Here is a 14597-nt window from a genome sequence, read left to right on the forward strand (position 1 = left end):
TTCTCTTCCAGCTAAAACAACCACGTCTCAAGGAAATCATCCGTGATGGAATGCCCCTGGGGTATGCTTTTGATAGCTGGGTTTGCTGATCCCTGTGATGAGAGCAGATGTCCCTTCCTGAGAGAGGGCCTGTCACCCACCCAAGTGACCCTGGGGCCCCACTTACTGTAGCCCATCAGGATGAGTGCTCCTATAAGCATGATCAGAGTCTGCAGGGCATCCGTGTAGATCACAGCAGCCAGGCCACCTGGGAGTGGGGGTGGGGATAAGCATGGAGATGAGGGTCGGACACCCTGGGTTAACAACAGAGAGAATCTGGAAGCTCAAGACCTGAGATTTCTTAGTGTTGTTTGCAAAGATGGCCACAAGACCTCCTTCCTGGGCACACACCCATGTTGCCTTGTGGCTTTCCTGCTCCTTTTCATGTTGTTTTTTTTTTAATTTTTAAATGTTTGTTTTTGAGAGACAGAGAGAGAGAGAGAGAGAGAGAGAGAGAGAGAGAGAGACAGCATGAGTTGGAGAGGGGCAGAGAGAGACACAGAATCCGAAGCAGGCTCCAGGCCCTGAGCTGTCAGCACAGAGCCTGACGCGGGGCTCGAACTCATGGACTGTGAGATCATGACCTGAGCCAAAGCTGAATGTTTAACCAACTAAGCCACCCAGGTGCTCCTGCTTTTCATGTTGATGTAAATAAAGCTGATTTCTCTACGTCTTAACTATGGGCTTGGCCAAATGACTTCCTTCGACCAACAGAATATAGGGGAGTGCTACTGTGCAGGCCTAAGCCTAGCCCTCAAGGGCCCTGAAGCTTCTGCTCTTAAGACCATTGTTTTAAGTCCTTATATCTGTGGTCCTTATATCTGTGGGTGGTTCGTTACACAGTAATTTCTAACTGATTCAGGAAGTGATGCATGGGCTGTAGTCCCCAAGCTCTGAACAGCTTTATTTTTAACCCTGGAAAAAGGATATGAGTACTAGGTATTCAGAGCCCTAACAGGCTTCCTGAGCAGTCTCCTGTGGTTGGCCTCAGTGAATTCTTCTTACTTTTGCCACCTAGCACAGTCTTGGTAATGACAATAATGGCAGCAAATCTATCTGGCCAAGGCCATCTTTCTAGTCTCTTCCTTATACTATACCTCCTTCTTCCCGAAGGGAAAGGGATGTTTATCTGATCTGAGCATGTTTTACGAGTGGGCAAAGTCAGCATGCAATAAAAAACATGGGCAGAGGTGTGGGGTTTTCTACCATGCCTCCTCCTTCCTGGCCAGCAGGAATAGGGCCTTGTCACAAACGGGGAGACACCCAGCCTAGACTCTTGTCCCAACTCTCTGCTGCCTGAGTGCAGTGATCCTGAAGCCGGGTGCCACTGAAACCCGCCATCGTTTCTATACTGATGTTCACTGAACAATTTATCATGTGCCATGCACTCTGTTTAGTATTCCATTCAATTGTTCACCAAATATCTGGTGAGTGCCCTACCTAGCTCTCCATGGTAGAGATAGAGAAGCAAGCAAACCAGCATGTTCCCTGTCCTCATGGAGATTACAGTCTAATGGGACACGCAGACCAGGAAACAAAGGTAAATTGGCTACTGGGACTAGCCCTTCCCTTTCCCTGGGCTCCAGGCACACAGCTTCCATTAGTGCGGAACGCTCTGAGAGATCCTTCAGGGGCCTTTGCATGGGTTTGATTTGACCGCTTTTGAGCTTAGAGCCTCCCGTGGTGTTCCACAGCCCTCGGAGCAAAATCCAGGTTCATTTCATCTTTCATTTCCTTCAAGACACTGGTTGCTGGCCTTTCCCCCATCCCCCGGGCTGCTGAGCCACACGGGGGCGGGGGGACGGGTGGCAATCCGTCTCTGGCTGGTGGGAGTGGCCCCCCCCTGGAGGTTAGCGGGTCGCAGCTTGAGCCATCTGCTCATTCAGCGTCAGCCACATTGACCGCCTTTCTGTTCCCCAAACAAAGCATGAGTCTTTACATATGCCCTTCTCCTAGCCTGGTCTTCTCTTCCTCTGTCCTTCTCTTTAAAGTTTCCTTCCTATCATTTAAATGCGGTTCAGATGGGGCGCCTGGGTGGCGCAGTCGGTTAAGCGTCCGACTTCAGCCAGGTCACGATCTCGCGGTCCGTGAGTTCGAGCCCCGCGTCGGGCTCTGGGCTGATGGCTCAGAGCCTGGAGCCTGTTTCCAATTCTGTGTCTCCCTCTCTCTCTGCCCCTCCCCCGTTCATGCTCTGTCTCTCTCTGTCCCAAAAATAAATAAACGTTGAAAAAAAAAAAAAATTTAAATGCGGTTCAGATGTCACCTTAGAAAGGCCTTCTCTGAACATGCTATGTAAAAAAATAATAAGAAGAAGAAACCTCTCCTTACCCATCACTCCCCACCTCACCCTGCGTGGAACTTCCTTTACAGCACTTATCAGATTATAACAATACATCCTGATATGATTTATTAGTTTCCTTGTTCATTGTCTGTCTCCCCATCCCTATTAGAATATAAGTTCCTTTGGGGTAAAGATTTTGCCTGTTTTGTCTACTGCTCTACCTCATTTCCTAGCACGATGTCTAGCACATGCAGGTGATATCCAGACATATTTGTGGAATGAGTTATATTATACGAAGAGGAAGCAGAGAAGGGTGAGCTGGAGCAGAAGATGAAGATTAAAAGGTGACTATTCAAAGACAGATATTTGTCCAGGCCATACTCTATGCCAGTCACTCTCCTGGAGTGTGGTTCCGACGGGGAAAAACGATGCTGCCGCACGTTATTCTCCGAGATTACAGTTGCTTACAATCTCGCTTTGCAGAGTGCATGTGAATAGACATGCGCCTGACTCAGTTTTCAATAAATAATTCTGCAGTAAATAAATGGAAAATAGCTTGATGCAATTGTGGTGCATTTTTCAATCCTCCCTCTAATCGGGAAGCCCTCTTCCCTTGGACAATGGCCAAGAGACACCATATTATCTGGGGTCATTGATTGAGGTGTAATGAATGGATGGTTTTAACACACTAGAACATCAGAAGATGGGCCAGGAAAAGAAGGGGGCGGGGGTGGCCCACAGCCTCTCAGGCATCACCTCTCGTTCAGACACACCTGCAACGGTATACAGAGCTGTGATGGCCAACAGCCCAACTACGGCCAGGTAGAGATCCAGGCGCAGAGACTGCTGAATAAAGATGGCACCCGCATACATGTCCACCTGTAGAGACATGAAGTTCACGGATGAATGAATGGATGGACATTTTCAGCGCCAAGTTCCCCTAAGACTGGATTCCAGCAAACGGAAGAGTCCTGCATTGTGCTTTCTTCAGCCACCTCTTCCTGTATCAGAGGTCTCAAACTGGGACCCTTGGGCAAGTACATCTGAGACCCATTCACTGGGCTAATACGACAACCTCCTCAATGGCCCTCCTGCGGCTACTCCTGGTCTTTCTAGCCTCCATTCTCCACTTTGCAACCTTTATCAAATACCGCCATGAGCAAATCATCCTTCTCCTGCCCATTAAAATTCTTCCGTGGCCCCCTACTGCCCCCAAGATAACGTCTATGTAAATAAGTTAGAGTTGCATGCCAGGCTTCATGGTCTGCTTCACCGTTGGCCTCATTTCCCTTACTCACTGCTTCCCTGCTTCCCTAACAAGCTATGCCCATCCATGTCGCCAATGTTTTGCTTGCTCTAGTCCATCCATCGGGAACACCAGTCCCCTTTCTCTGGTTCGTAATCCTCCTTGGTCATAACTTCCCTGGTGACGGCTTCCCCACATCTGTAGCTTTCCACCAGACCCAGAGGCAGAATTCTGAAAGGATGCTGTCATCCAACGTCTGTCTTTCAAGCCTGCAGCTGGCATGGACTCAGTTATTGTTGTTTGGATTGAATGGAATTCCTCTGCACCCCCTGCACTCTCCTCACAAGAGACAGGCTCTCCTCAGCCCCAACTGGAAGTGGAGACAGCATCAGCTGAGTCACAGGCAGGCCTGGAGGCTGCAACGCATCTGCTCTTGGCCTCATTCTAGAGATTGGCCCATCCAACCAAAGTTCAAGGTGGAGCAGGCTCAATGGCCGCAGCCCATCTGATTAATAGCCGATCACTGTCTAATCCCAGGAGGAATATGACCACTCCACCCAAGGGGTGACCTGCACCATCTAGAGATGTTGCCAGAGAACCTTTGGCAGAACCTTCTCCCGACTTCTTCTGCCCATGCTTGCCCTCTCCCTCCCACCCCTCCTACCCTTTGCTAACCTCCCGGAAGCCTGCCCAACAGGAGGAGGAAGTGCACAGGGAGGACACACTCCCAAGCAGTGGCTGTAGTTGATCTTCTCACCATGCCACAGGTACACGGCTGGGCTAGGTCCCCACCTTACCGAGATCTTGGTGAAGATGTAGATAAACAGGTAGAGCACAGCCAAGATGATGGGGATCCTGTTGCCACCAAAGCGTTTCCTCAGGTATTCTGGCATCGTGGTGACCTAGGGGCCAGAGCTCAGTGGTCACCACATACCTGACTTTGGGCACATGGTCTCAGGGCACTGGCCCTTCCCTCCTCCCCAAACTCAGCAGCACCAATGGCCTTCTTGATCATAGGCCTAAGAAGGGAGGAGAAAATGGGGGCAGAGGGGTGGGGTGTGGAGGAATTGGGGTTCTGTGCCGGGGGATGTACCCAACTACCAATCCCATCCCAAAGTTTGCTGTCTCTTATCAGTTACTTAATGTTTTCCTTTCAACCAGCTCACCTAAACAGTTAAATACATTTACCTAAACTTCAAATCACCATCATAAATGGAAAATCAACCCTAAATTTAAGAGAACCAGCAAAAATAAACAACGGGTAGTAAAACAATTCATTATTTTCTATTCCTTTCTGGCAACACCAAAGACTCTGGACCCTGAGCCTACTCATTTAAAAAAGAAAAAGAATGCTGGAGAAGTGTTGGATTGGTCTTGAAGACAGGCTAGGACCAATGTAAGGTGTTCCCCTTGAGCTCATTAAACAAGTGAAAGACAAAAGAAAAGGAAATAACTCCACCACGTGACTCAGTGTGGTGGGTCCCATGTCTGACACCTAAAAGCATCTCAAGAATCTCCATTCGTCCAGGTTCCAAACTTTGGGGAATTGCTCTATTCTAATCCTTTGGTCAGGGGGCACCTGGGTGGCTCCCTCGGTGAACTGTCCTACTCCAGATCAGGTCATGATCCCATGTTGTGAGGTTGAGCCCCGCGTCGGGCTCTGTGCTGACAGCTCAGAGCCTGGAGCCTGCTTCAGATTCTGTATCTGTCTGTCTCTCTCTCTCTCTGTCTCTCTGTCCCTCCCCATTTCATGCTCTGTATCTCTCTCTCAAAAATAAACATTAAAACAAGATTTAAGCCTTTGGGCAGGTTACCAGCAAAAGCAGGGGATTCTAATAGCAGGCTCCAGGGTTGGCAGAAAGATGAGGGGGGGCACTGAATCATGGCAGCTCCCTATGCCCCAGGCTGGGTGGTCCAAAGTCAGATGTCATTACCATATGGGCACCCAAGTGACTGGGGTGTGCTGCTGAAAACCACTGTGGAGGGTTTGGCATGTTCTTTCCCAATCTCCTCACCCTCACTGTGCTCTAGCCCCAGACTTGCAGTTGAGACACTGAGACATCAAACCAATGGCTCTTCCGTGAGGTACGAGATCTTGGATGGGGAAGGACACAGTTATAAAGATATTTGCAGAAATGTGTGCAGCCTCTCCTCCAGGCTGTTGCTGCTTGGGTATCCCCAAGTCTAACCCAGGGAGGAGAAAACTAACAGGTCCCCCACCACAAGCTCATGAATGGCAAACCATCCATTCCGAGGTCAGATTGTGAAGGGATACTGGGAAAGACTAGATGGCTAGACTCGGTTCAAGAATAGCAAATAGTTGGGGCGCCTGGGTGGCTCAGTCGGTTAAGCATCCGACTTCTGCTCAGGTCATGATCTCACCTCTTGGGTTCGAGCCCCATGTCAGGCTCTGTGCTGACAGCTCAGAGCCTGGAGCCTGCTTCCGATTCTGTGTCTCTCTCTCTCTCTCTCTGCCCCTCCCCACTCACGTTCTGTCTCTGTCTCTCAAAAACGAATAAACATTAAAAAATTTTTTAATAAATAAATAAGAATTATAAATGGCTAGTGGTAATCTGGGTATTCAAGAACCCAAGGGTGTATGGTGCAAAATTATTTCCACTTCGATGTATGCTTGAAAGTCTTCTCACAATAAAATATTGGCCAAAACAAAAAAAAAAGAACTCCAGGAATAAATGGGCATTTTCAAATAAGAAAAAAGAAAAAAAGCTTCTCTTTCCTGTCCAACTCCCACAGAGAACAATCTGGAACTCTGACTCTCATGTCTTCCCCTGGTTTTGCAGCAAGGTACCCACAACAGAGATTTTCCAGAAGCACATGCACTGACACTCTATCAAGGAATAACGCATGGGGACATTCAACCAGTACTGAATGGATGTGCCCGTGGTGATGGTGTGACAGCTGATTAGAGAGGACACGAAGAGCCTCAGTCCATTCAGGTGAGAGGAACGGGCTTCCCTGGCAGATTTACTGTCTGTGACCACAGCTGTTAAGCTGTCAAGGAGCTAAAAAGGCAATCTGCCAGCAAGCAAGGTTGAGAAAGACAGACAGACAGAGCCGAAGAGGTGAGGGACGGCCCACAGGCAGCACAGGAACCACCCTCTGGTTGTAGCTGGGTGAATGTTAAAAAGAAGTAAATGCAGGGGCACCTGGCTGGCTCAGTTGGTAAAGCATGCGACTCTTGACCTCAGGGTCATGAGTTCGAGCCCACGTTGGACGTGGAGCCTACTAAAAAAAAAAAAAAAAAAAAAAAAAAAAGATTAAGAAATAAATGCAGTAAATGACTGCTGCCCTGGGGGGATGAGCACCCTAGTTCCTGAGGCTTTGCTGCTTGTGGGGCCCCTCCCTCCCAGACCCCCCATTTCCTGGGGCAGAGGACGGCAAGGGGCTTCCGGGACCTGCATACTGTCTCCCCCACCCCATCCCGTCCAGACTGCCATACTTCCTCCTCATGTAAATCCCCTCCCTCTTCCTCTGAAACCCCTGCCCCCTACCTCCAGCCTTTCCCAGGGCCCTGCCCAGGACTCAAGGGGATTCCAGCTCCTTCAAGGTCTTCCTTTTCTTGGAGACCCTTCCCCAGTGTGGAAGCAGCCACAGGGACAATGCAGAGAACCCACATGGGACACCTTGCATGGTGTCTCAGTGTGCTCAGCCCTGGCAAGAATGGGGCATTTCTGCTCTAGCCCCCACTTCCCTGACCCACACCTAGGCCTCGTCAGCCCCAGGACCCCATTCACCTCCGACGCCCCAAATGTTCATCAGTACAGCCCTCTCACTTGCTAACTCTGGTGATGCTTTGGGATCTGACCACGACATCTGGTCCCTAACCAGTGCCTCTTCTCTTGGGTGTTAGCTCATTCCTCATGTTCTTCCTTCTGAATCCATCAAAGACCCTGCTGCTGAGTTATTTCAACAATATTTAATTGCACATCTCCTGTGTACCAGGCACAACTCTAGGAGAGAACAGAAATGGTTCCCACTCTCCTAGAGCTTACAATCTAATGGGAGACGCACACAGTCTAGGAAAGTGGTTCTCAACCGAGGATGATTTTGTACCTCCCTAGGGAACGTTTGGCAACGCCTGGAGACGACTTGGCTGTCACAATTTGAGGTGTGGGGTGCTGCCAGCATCTACTTGGTAGAGACCAGGCATGCTGCGAACACCCTATAATGCAGAGTACCCCCTGAGACTGAGACAGCTTGGTTTGCTAGAAGAGGCACACGGTCTATTGGGAGACATCTGAGTTTAATAGCCACATGAGCTAATGCAAAGCAGCAAAGGCCACAATATGATGAAGAAGGAAATTTAACCTCATCAGGGAGGTCAGAGGGGCTTTTTGGAGGAATTATTGCTTAAAGTAGGATTTGAAAGATGAACAGGAGGTAACCTCCCTGTGAATGAAAAAGAAATTTCCAGCAAGAAGGGAAAGCATTGTAATGGTCACATCACAAGGCGAGGGTGGGGAACCGATGGGACCTGGCATGCAGCTGACATTTGGCTCAATAAATGCATCTTCAATCAATGAATGAATGAACGGATCACACATACAACTGGTCTGTAAGTTTCCTGATGGGTGGCGTTAGCATTATCCCATTCTCAAACAACGGTGGACAAAAATCAGTATTACATGGATAATTGACTTAAATGTGAAAAGTTCTAAAAGACAATATAGGAAAATATCTTTATGACCTTGGAGTAGGAAAATATTTTTTAAACAGAACATGAAAGACAGGAAAAAGTGATAAATGTGACTACATTGCAGTTGAGAATTGCGTATCAAAAACATCATTAAGAGACTGGAAAGGCAAACCACAGAGTAGAAAAAGATAGATATATACATTTGCAACACATAAAACCACCCCAAGGGCTTGTTTCCAGAACATATAAAGAACCTCTACAAATCAATAAGAAGCTCTATAACCTAATAATAATTTTATTTATTTATTTATTTTAATGTTTATTTATTTTTGACAGAGACAGAGCAAGAGTGGAGGAGGGGCAGAGAGAGAGAGGAGACCCAGAATCTGAAACAGGCTCCAGGCTCTGAGCTGACAGCTCAGAGCCCGACGCGGGGCTCAAACTCACAGACCGCGAGATCATGACCTGAGCCGAAGTCGGACGCTCAGCCGACTGAGCCGCCCAGGCGCCCCTCACCTAATAATAATTTTAAAAAAGGTTGGCAAAAGCCCCAGACAAGTGACTTCCCCAAAGAGGAAATCCAAAGGGCCAAAAATAAAAATAAAAATAGAATTGTCAGTCGAAAGCGCATTGAGATTAGCAAGAATTTTAAAGTTGGAAAATACCAAGTGTTGGCAAGGATGTGAAGCAATGGAGCCAAGGGAATTTGCAGACACTGCTGTTGGGACTCTAAGCTGATAGAAATACTCTGGGGGATATTGGGGGAGTATATAGCAAAGCCAGACAAACATACCCAACAGCCCAGACACTCATAGGTAGACACTCTCCATAAACACCTGTTTACGTGCCTCAGGACACTTGTATAGATGCTCACGGGAGCATTAACCATCACAGCCTAACACTGGGAACAACCTAAATGCCCACGAACAAAAGAATGGACAAACACATGGACACACGGGCTGTAGTCATACTACAGAACACTACACAGCAAAAAAAAAAAAAAAAAAAAAAAAAAAAAAAATTAACACATCAACTAATGAACGAATATGTTACCCTGATCCCATATACGTTTTTTCAAAAGTAAATTACACCAACTGTCTAATTATGCATAATGAAACCTGCAAGGAAAAGCAAAGGAGTTAACTAGATGAACTTCAAGGAGAAAGGAAGGCATGGTCACGTGCTAAAGGCACACGGGGGAGGTTGGTTTTATGTCTTGATCCTGGTGTTTATTTTACGATAGTTTATTAAGCTGTGCATTTGTGTTTTATCACGTTTTCAATGTATTTATTTCCCAATAAAAATAGAGTGGGTAGATTTTTTCTTTTAAGTTTCTTTAAATATTTTTCTAAGTTTATTTATTTTAAGAGAGAGTGAGAGAGCAGGGGAAGGCAGAGAGAGAGAATCCGAAGCAGGCTCCACACGGTCAGCACAGAGCCTGATGCAAGGGTTGAACTCACAAACTGTGAGATCATGACCTGAGCTAGTATCAAGAGTTGGACGCTTAACCAACTGAGCCACCCAGGCGCCCCTACTTTGTGTAGTTTTTAATTGCCATGATCAAAAGTTAAAATCAGTTCTTGCCTTATGAATGGTCCTGAGTATGATCTTGCCCCGTGTGGTAGAACCTTTGGAGCAGAATTAAATCTAGACAGTATGAGTGACATAAAGCTGTCAGATCAAAAACAATTTTTTAAACTACTTTTTCAAAATAGTCTAAAGCAGGGGCGCCTGGGTGGCGCAGTCGGTTAAGCGTCCGACTTCAGCCAGGTCACGATCTCGCGGTCCGTGAGTTCGAGCCCCGCGTCGGGCTCTGGGCTGATGGCTCAGGGCCTGGAGCCTGTTTCCGATTCTGTGTCTCCCTCTCTCTCTGCCCCTCCCCCGTTCATGCTCTGTCTCTCTCTGTCCCAAAAATAAATAAACGTTGAAAAAAAAAATTAAAAAAAATAAAATAAAATAAAATAGTCTAAAGCAGGGGTGCCTGGTGGTTCAGTCGGTTAAACATCCGATTCTTTTTTGCTTTTAATTTTAATGTTTAATCTTTGAGAGAGAGAGAGAGAGAGAGAGAGAGAGAGCAGGGGAGGGGCAGAGAGAGAAGGAGACACAGAATCCGAAGCAGGCTCCAGGCTCCGAGCTGTCAGCACAGAGCCCGACGCGGGGCTCAAACAACCCGAGCCAAAGTTGGACACTTAACCAACTAAGCCACCCAGGCGCCCCATAAATGTCCGACTCTTGATTTCAGCTGTCATGATCTCACATTTGGTGAGTTCGGGCTCTGTATTGGGCTCTACACGGACAGCATGACAGCATGAAGTCTGCTTGGGATTCTCTCTCTCCCTGCTCATGCTCTCTCTCTCTCTCTCTCTCTCTCTCTCAAAATAAATAAACTTAAAAACATATACACATATGTATGTATGTATGTGTATGTACATATATAGATAGATATAGATATAGATAGATAGATATTTTAAGTCTAAAGCAGCTTTGTTATTTGGGAACAAACATTTTGACCCTTCGCATCTGCCAGAAAGAACTCAGTTTTTACAGCTCTATGTGCAAAGGAAGAAAAGCAGTAATATGTTACCGCCTACACACGTCAAAGACACCACGAGCCTCACACCGGTGTGTTCGCATTGAAAACAGATGCTTCTGGGCTCCTGTCTCCTCCAGCCTGTGTGCATCTTCATCATCGGTCACCAGGTGGGAGCTGCCAAGGGCGGGGCTCCCCTGGTCTCACCTGTGCGGAGTCCCTTGCCATGTGGGGACCGACCTCCCGGGGACTAAGGGAAGTCGTCAGGGGGGAAGGAGGGAACGCAGGGGTGACCCTCCCAAAGGGTCAGCCCACGGCACCCCGACTCCCCCACACTCACCTGACCAGCGATGTAGATGGGCAGGAAGATCCAGGCCAACATCAGCACGGAGAACAAGCCCTGCCCGGGGAAAAGAAGAGTCAGGACTCGGCTCCCGCCAACCTCAAGGGGCTCATCTGGATCTCTCTCTGCCCCTGGAGGTAGCCAGGCCTGGCTCCACCTCTGGTTCAGTCTGCGTACCTCACCCTCCCTGGACCATCATATTTCCACGTTTAAGTGGCAGAAGGGGACGAAGGAGGGAAGAGTGGAAAGAGAAGCTTTTCCGTGACTCCTCATCCGGTGTCACCCTAAACCTCACGTCCTCCCCCTTCCTCCAGGCGTATCCCCTCCCTCGTTGAGCCAGGTTGGGCTTTGTAAGGGATCCCACCATACGGTAACGCGTGTTGTGTAGGCCGCAGGGTAGAAATGAGCACTTTAAAAATATAAGTCACAGGGCGCCTGGGTGGCTCAGTAGGTTAAGCGTCCAACACTTGCTTTCGGCTCAGGTCAGAGTTCACGAATTCAAGACCTGCACTGGGTTCTACACCGATGGTGCAGAGTCTGCTTGGGATTCTCTCTCTCTTTCTCTGCCCCTCCCCTGCTCACATTCTCTCTCTCTCTCTCTCTCTTTCTCAAAATAAATGAACTGGCTGGCTCAGTCAGTGGAGCATATGACTCTTGATCTAGGAGTTGTAAGGTCACGCCCCCTGTTGGGCATAGAGCTTATCTATAAATAAAATAAATAAATAAATAAGTAAATCGTTTGTTTCAAAGAAAGTTAGTCACTATGAAGATGAAAACCACCACTAACAGTGCAAGCCCTCCTCCTCAGTGAAAATCAGATCCTTCACGAGCCCTGCTCCATAGGACAGTGCGTCCTCGCTCTTGGGCATCCGGGCAAAGCACCACACCACAGAAGTCACCTGCTTTTTGTGATACACAGAAAAACCCTCTGGTCCCGGGACACCTTCTGGCTTCTGCATCCGCAGGGGAGGGATTCGGAGCCCTCTTCTCCCACACAGTGGTTTATTAGGGTCCTGACCTTACCGGCCAGCACCGAGCACACCCACGCAAGCCAGAAGCCTGTGGGTCAAACTAGTTTTAGCTGGCGAGGGGTACCCTTGATGCTTCCTGCTTGTCTCCTCGTGAAGTACTGCTCCATTTTTACAAGTACGGGGCATTCACACTGTCCCCCAGGGTCACCTACTGGGCAAAGGGTAAGCTGTAGACACCCCTGGTAAGATACTTACATTCAACTCATAAGCAGTTACGGAAAGGCCCGCAGCAGCACCCGACCCTGCAAGGCCTACAAAATGCCCACTTCCAACATTGCTGGCAAACAAGGACGCACCCACCTGTAGGGAGACAGACAAGTCAGATCCTGGAGCCAAGGTCTACAGTATCTTCTCCCCACCCCCAGTTCTTCCCGTGCTCCAAAGGGACAAAGACAGAAGGAGAAATAGAGAAGGCAGGGCCATCCCTAGCCCATCTGGCATCTTCCTTTTTTTCAAATTAGAAAGACTCGTCTTCCCCCAAACTCTCTTACTTCCATCTATCAGTTATTGGCACAATAAGTATGCATCTTCATGATGCCTAAAATGTGAATCATACCCCATAGGGTAGTGCAGTGCACAACACGAACAACTGGATGCATCGTCCCTGGGGGAAAGGATGACAGGTATTGTGGAAGGTGCTTCATGAGGAGAATCAGGAAGCCTTTGTTATATATCCCAGTTCTGTTTCTACCTTGGCAAAGTAAATAGTTCTCCTTCTGGTAGAACATTAAGTGGCCAAGCCTATACTCAATGGCCCCAATCCCTGGTCTCAACAGATTAAACCAGACACCCCCAGTTACTTGGCCCAAAGTAGGTAAATTACATTTTCCCTCCTAAGAATCTGGAACTGGGACACCATCTCCACTACTAAATCCTAGCTAGTTTCTCTCACTGAGGCCTATAGTCTCTTGATTAAACATAGAGCTTGGTCAGTGATGAAAGACTGATAAAGGTATATTAGCACCAAACTGTGACTTTTTCTTTTATGCAGTCAGGAGGAGTGACGTAGAATAGGAAAGGGATGAGGTTCACACTATGCGATCTGAAGTTATTTAATGCTATGTCAGTGTGCAGCTGGAAAATCTTAGAGCGACTGTTACTCATACTTTGGGAAACACTCGAATACAAGCTCCTTGAGGGTGAAGACCAGCTTACTGATGTGTTGGACACAGTGCCAGACATACTCCTCGGTGAATATGTATTTTTGGGGAATTTGTTGAACATATAACGCAAAGCATGTCGTTGGTACCTTTTGAGAACAGTATGGTCACTGTCTCCACACATTTCACTGATCAGGGGCTCAGATACCACTTGTCTCTCTGCACTTTAAACCCTACATCTTTTGGACTCAGTGCGAATGGGAGCGGTCCTTCCTCTTCTTAGTTCAAAGATTCCACTCTTATTTCAGGAGAGTCTAAGTAAACTATTATCCCTGACCATCCATGACGTAGGCAGGCCCATAGACACCTGGGTGCATGTGTGTGCGTGTGTATGTGTGTGTGCACGTGCATGCTGTATTTGGCAATGCCCTGAGGTCCACTCGAAAAGAAAACACCAATTGGACTGCTGTGTTTGTTATTTGTGTTTTCAACATCCATTCCGCCTTGTCCCAGTAAGGGTTTCTAGCCCCTTCCCATCTCATCGCATATGCTTGAGGACAGGTTCCAAGCCCCACCCCCCCCCACCCCCCGCCCCAGCTCAGGCATTGAGTGTGTGACCCAGGCTTGAGCCAATTAGCACATCAAACTACCCTGGTCACAGTGACTGGCACAGAGGTGGGCATGGGACACAGAGATGAGATATTTTCCATGCTCTTCCATGCACTGGGACTTGAGAGGATGAGAAGTCTAGAGCAAAGTCTGCTATCTTGTTGCCATGAAGTTGACCCTGTTTGGGGAAGAGCGCTCATCCAGAAGAAGAGAAATTGATACAGAGGAAAGGAAGGGAGGAAGGGAGGAAGGAAGGAAGGAAGGAAGGAAAGAAGGGAGAGAGGGAGGGAAAGAGGGAGGGAGGAAGGAAAGGTTAAAGAGAGGAAGAGAGGGAGGGATGGAAACCAGGTCCTAATGATATCACATGTGAAGAAGTGACTTCAATTGAACCAAAGACCACTTACTGGCCACCACACCATGTCCCCTCCGGCTAGGAAGTAGCCTTTCACTGTGTCTCTTTTGGTCTTCACTGTGGACTGAAACAAAGAAGAAGGGTGGGTAACAGTCAGAGGCATCCCGAAATGCCAAAGCCATGGAAAGCCAGCTGGGAGTCCAGCAGGCCAGATCTGGACAGCAAATATAGGGTGCTTTGGACCCACGGTTTTTAAGAAGATTTTAATTTGAATGCTTTAGAGGAGACAAATTCTTCAGGTCAATACAACCCCTGCTTATGGCTCCCTTACATGTCTGAGTTTTCAATCCATGCTCATTGCTAGGATAGCTCATAAGGGGCACCATTTATTGAGTGTTAGTGCTACATA

The 14597-nt window shown here is 47.9% G+C and overlaps 1 protein-coding gene across 2 annotated transcripts in view; it reads right to left on the reverse strand.

The window, feature by feature from the left end:
- SLC5A11 (solute carrier family 5 member 11) overlaps positions 1-14597 on the reverse strand; it is a 48361-nt gene that overhangs the window by 21114 nt on the left and 12650 nt on the right. For both annotated transcript variants that reach the window (XM_045461608.1, XM_045461609.1), the window contains 6 exons: positions 14241-14312; positions 12323-12427; positions 11094-11153; positions 4364-4468; positions 3094-3199; positions 167-247 (listed from right to left, as the gene is read on the reverse strand). In XM_045461608.1, coding sequence (XP_045317564.1) covers positions 167-247; positions 3094-3199; positions 4364-4468; positions 11094-11153; positions 12323-12427; positions 14241-14312 — 529 coding nt within the window. The remainder of the gene's footprint in view (positions 1-166; positions 248-3093; positions 3200-4363; positions 4469-11093; positions 11154-12322; positions 12428-14240; positions 14313-14597) is intronic.

This window comes from Leopardus geoffroyi, chromosome E3 (genome assembly GCF_018350155.1).
Source record: "Leopardus geoffroyi isolate Oge1 chromosome E3, O.geoffroyi_Oge1_pat1.0, whole genome shotgun sequence".
In the NCBI taxonomy this organism is placed as follows: Eukaryota; Metazoa; Chordata; class Mammalia; order Carnivora; family Felidae; genus Leopardus; species Leopardus geoffroyi.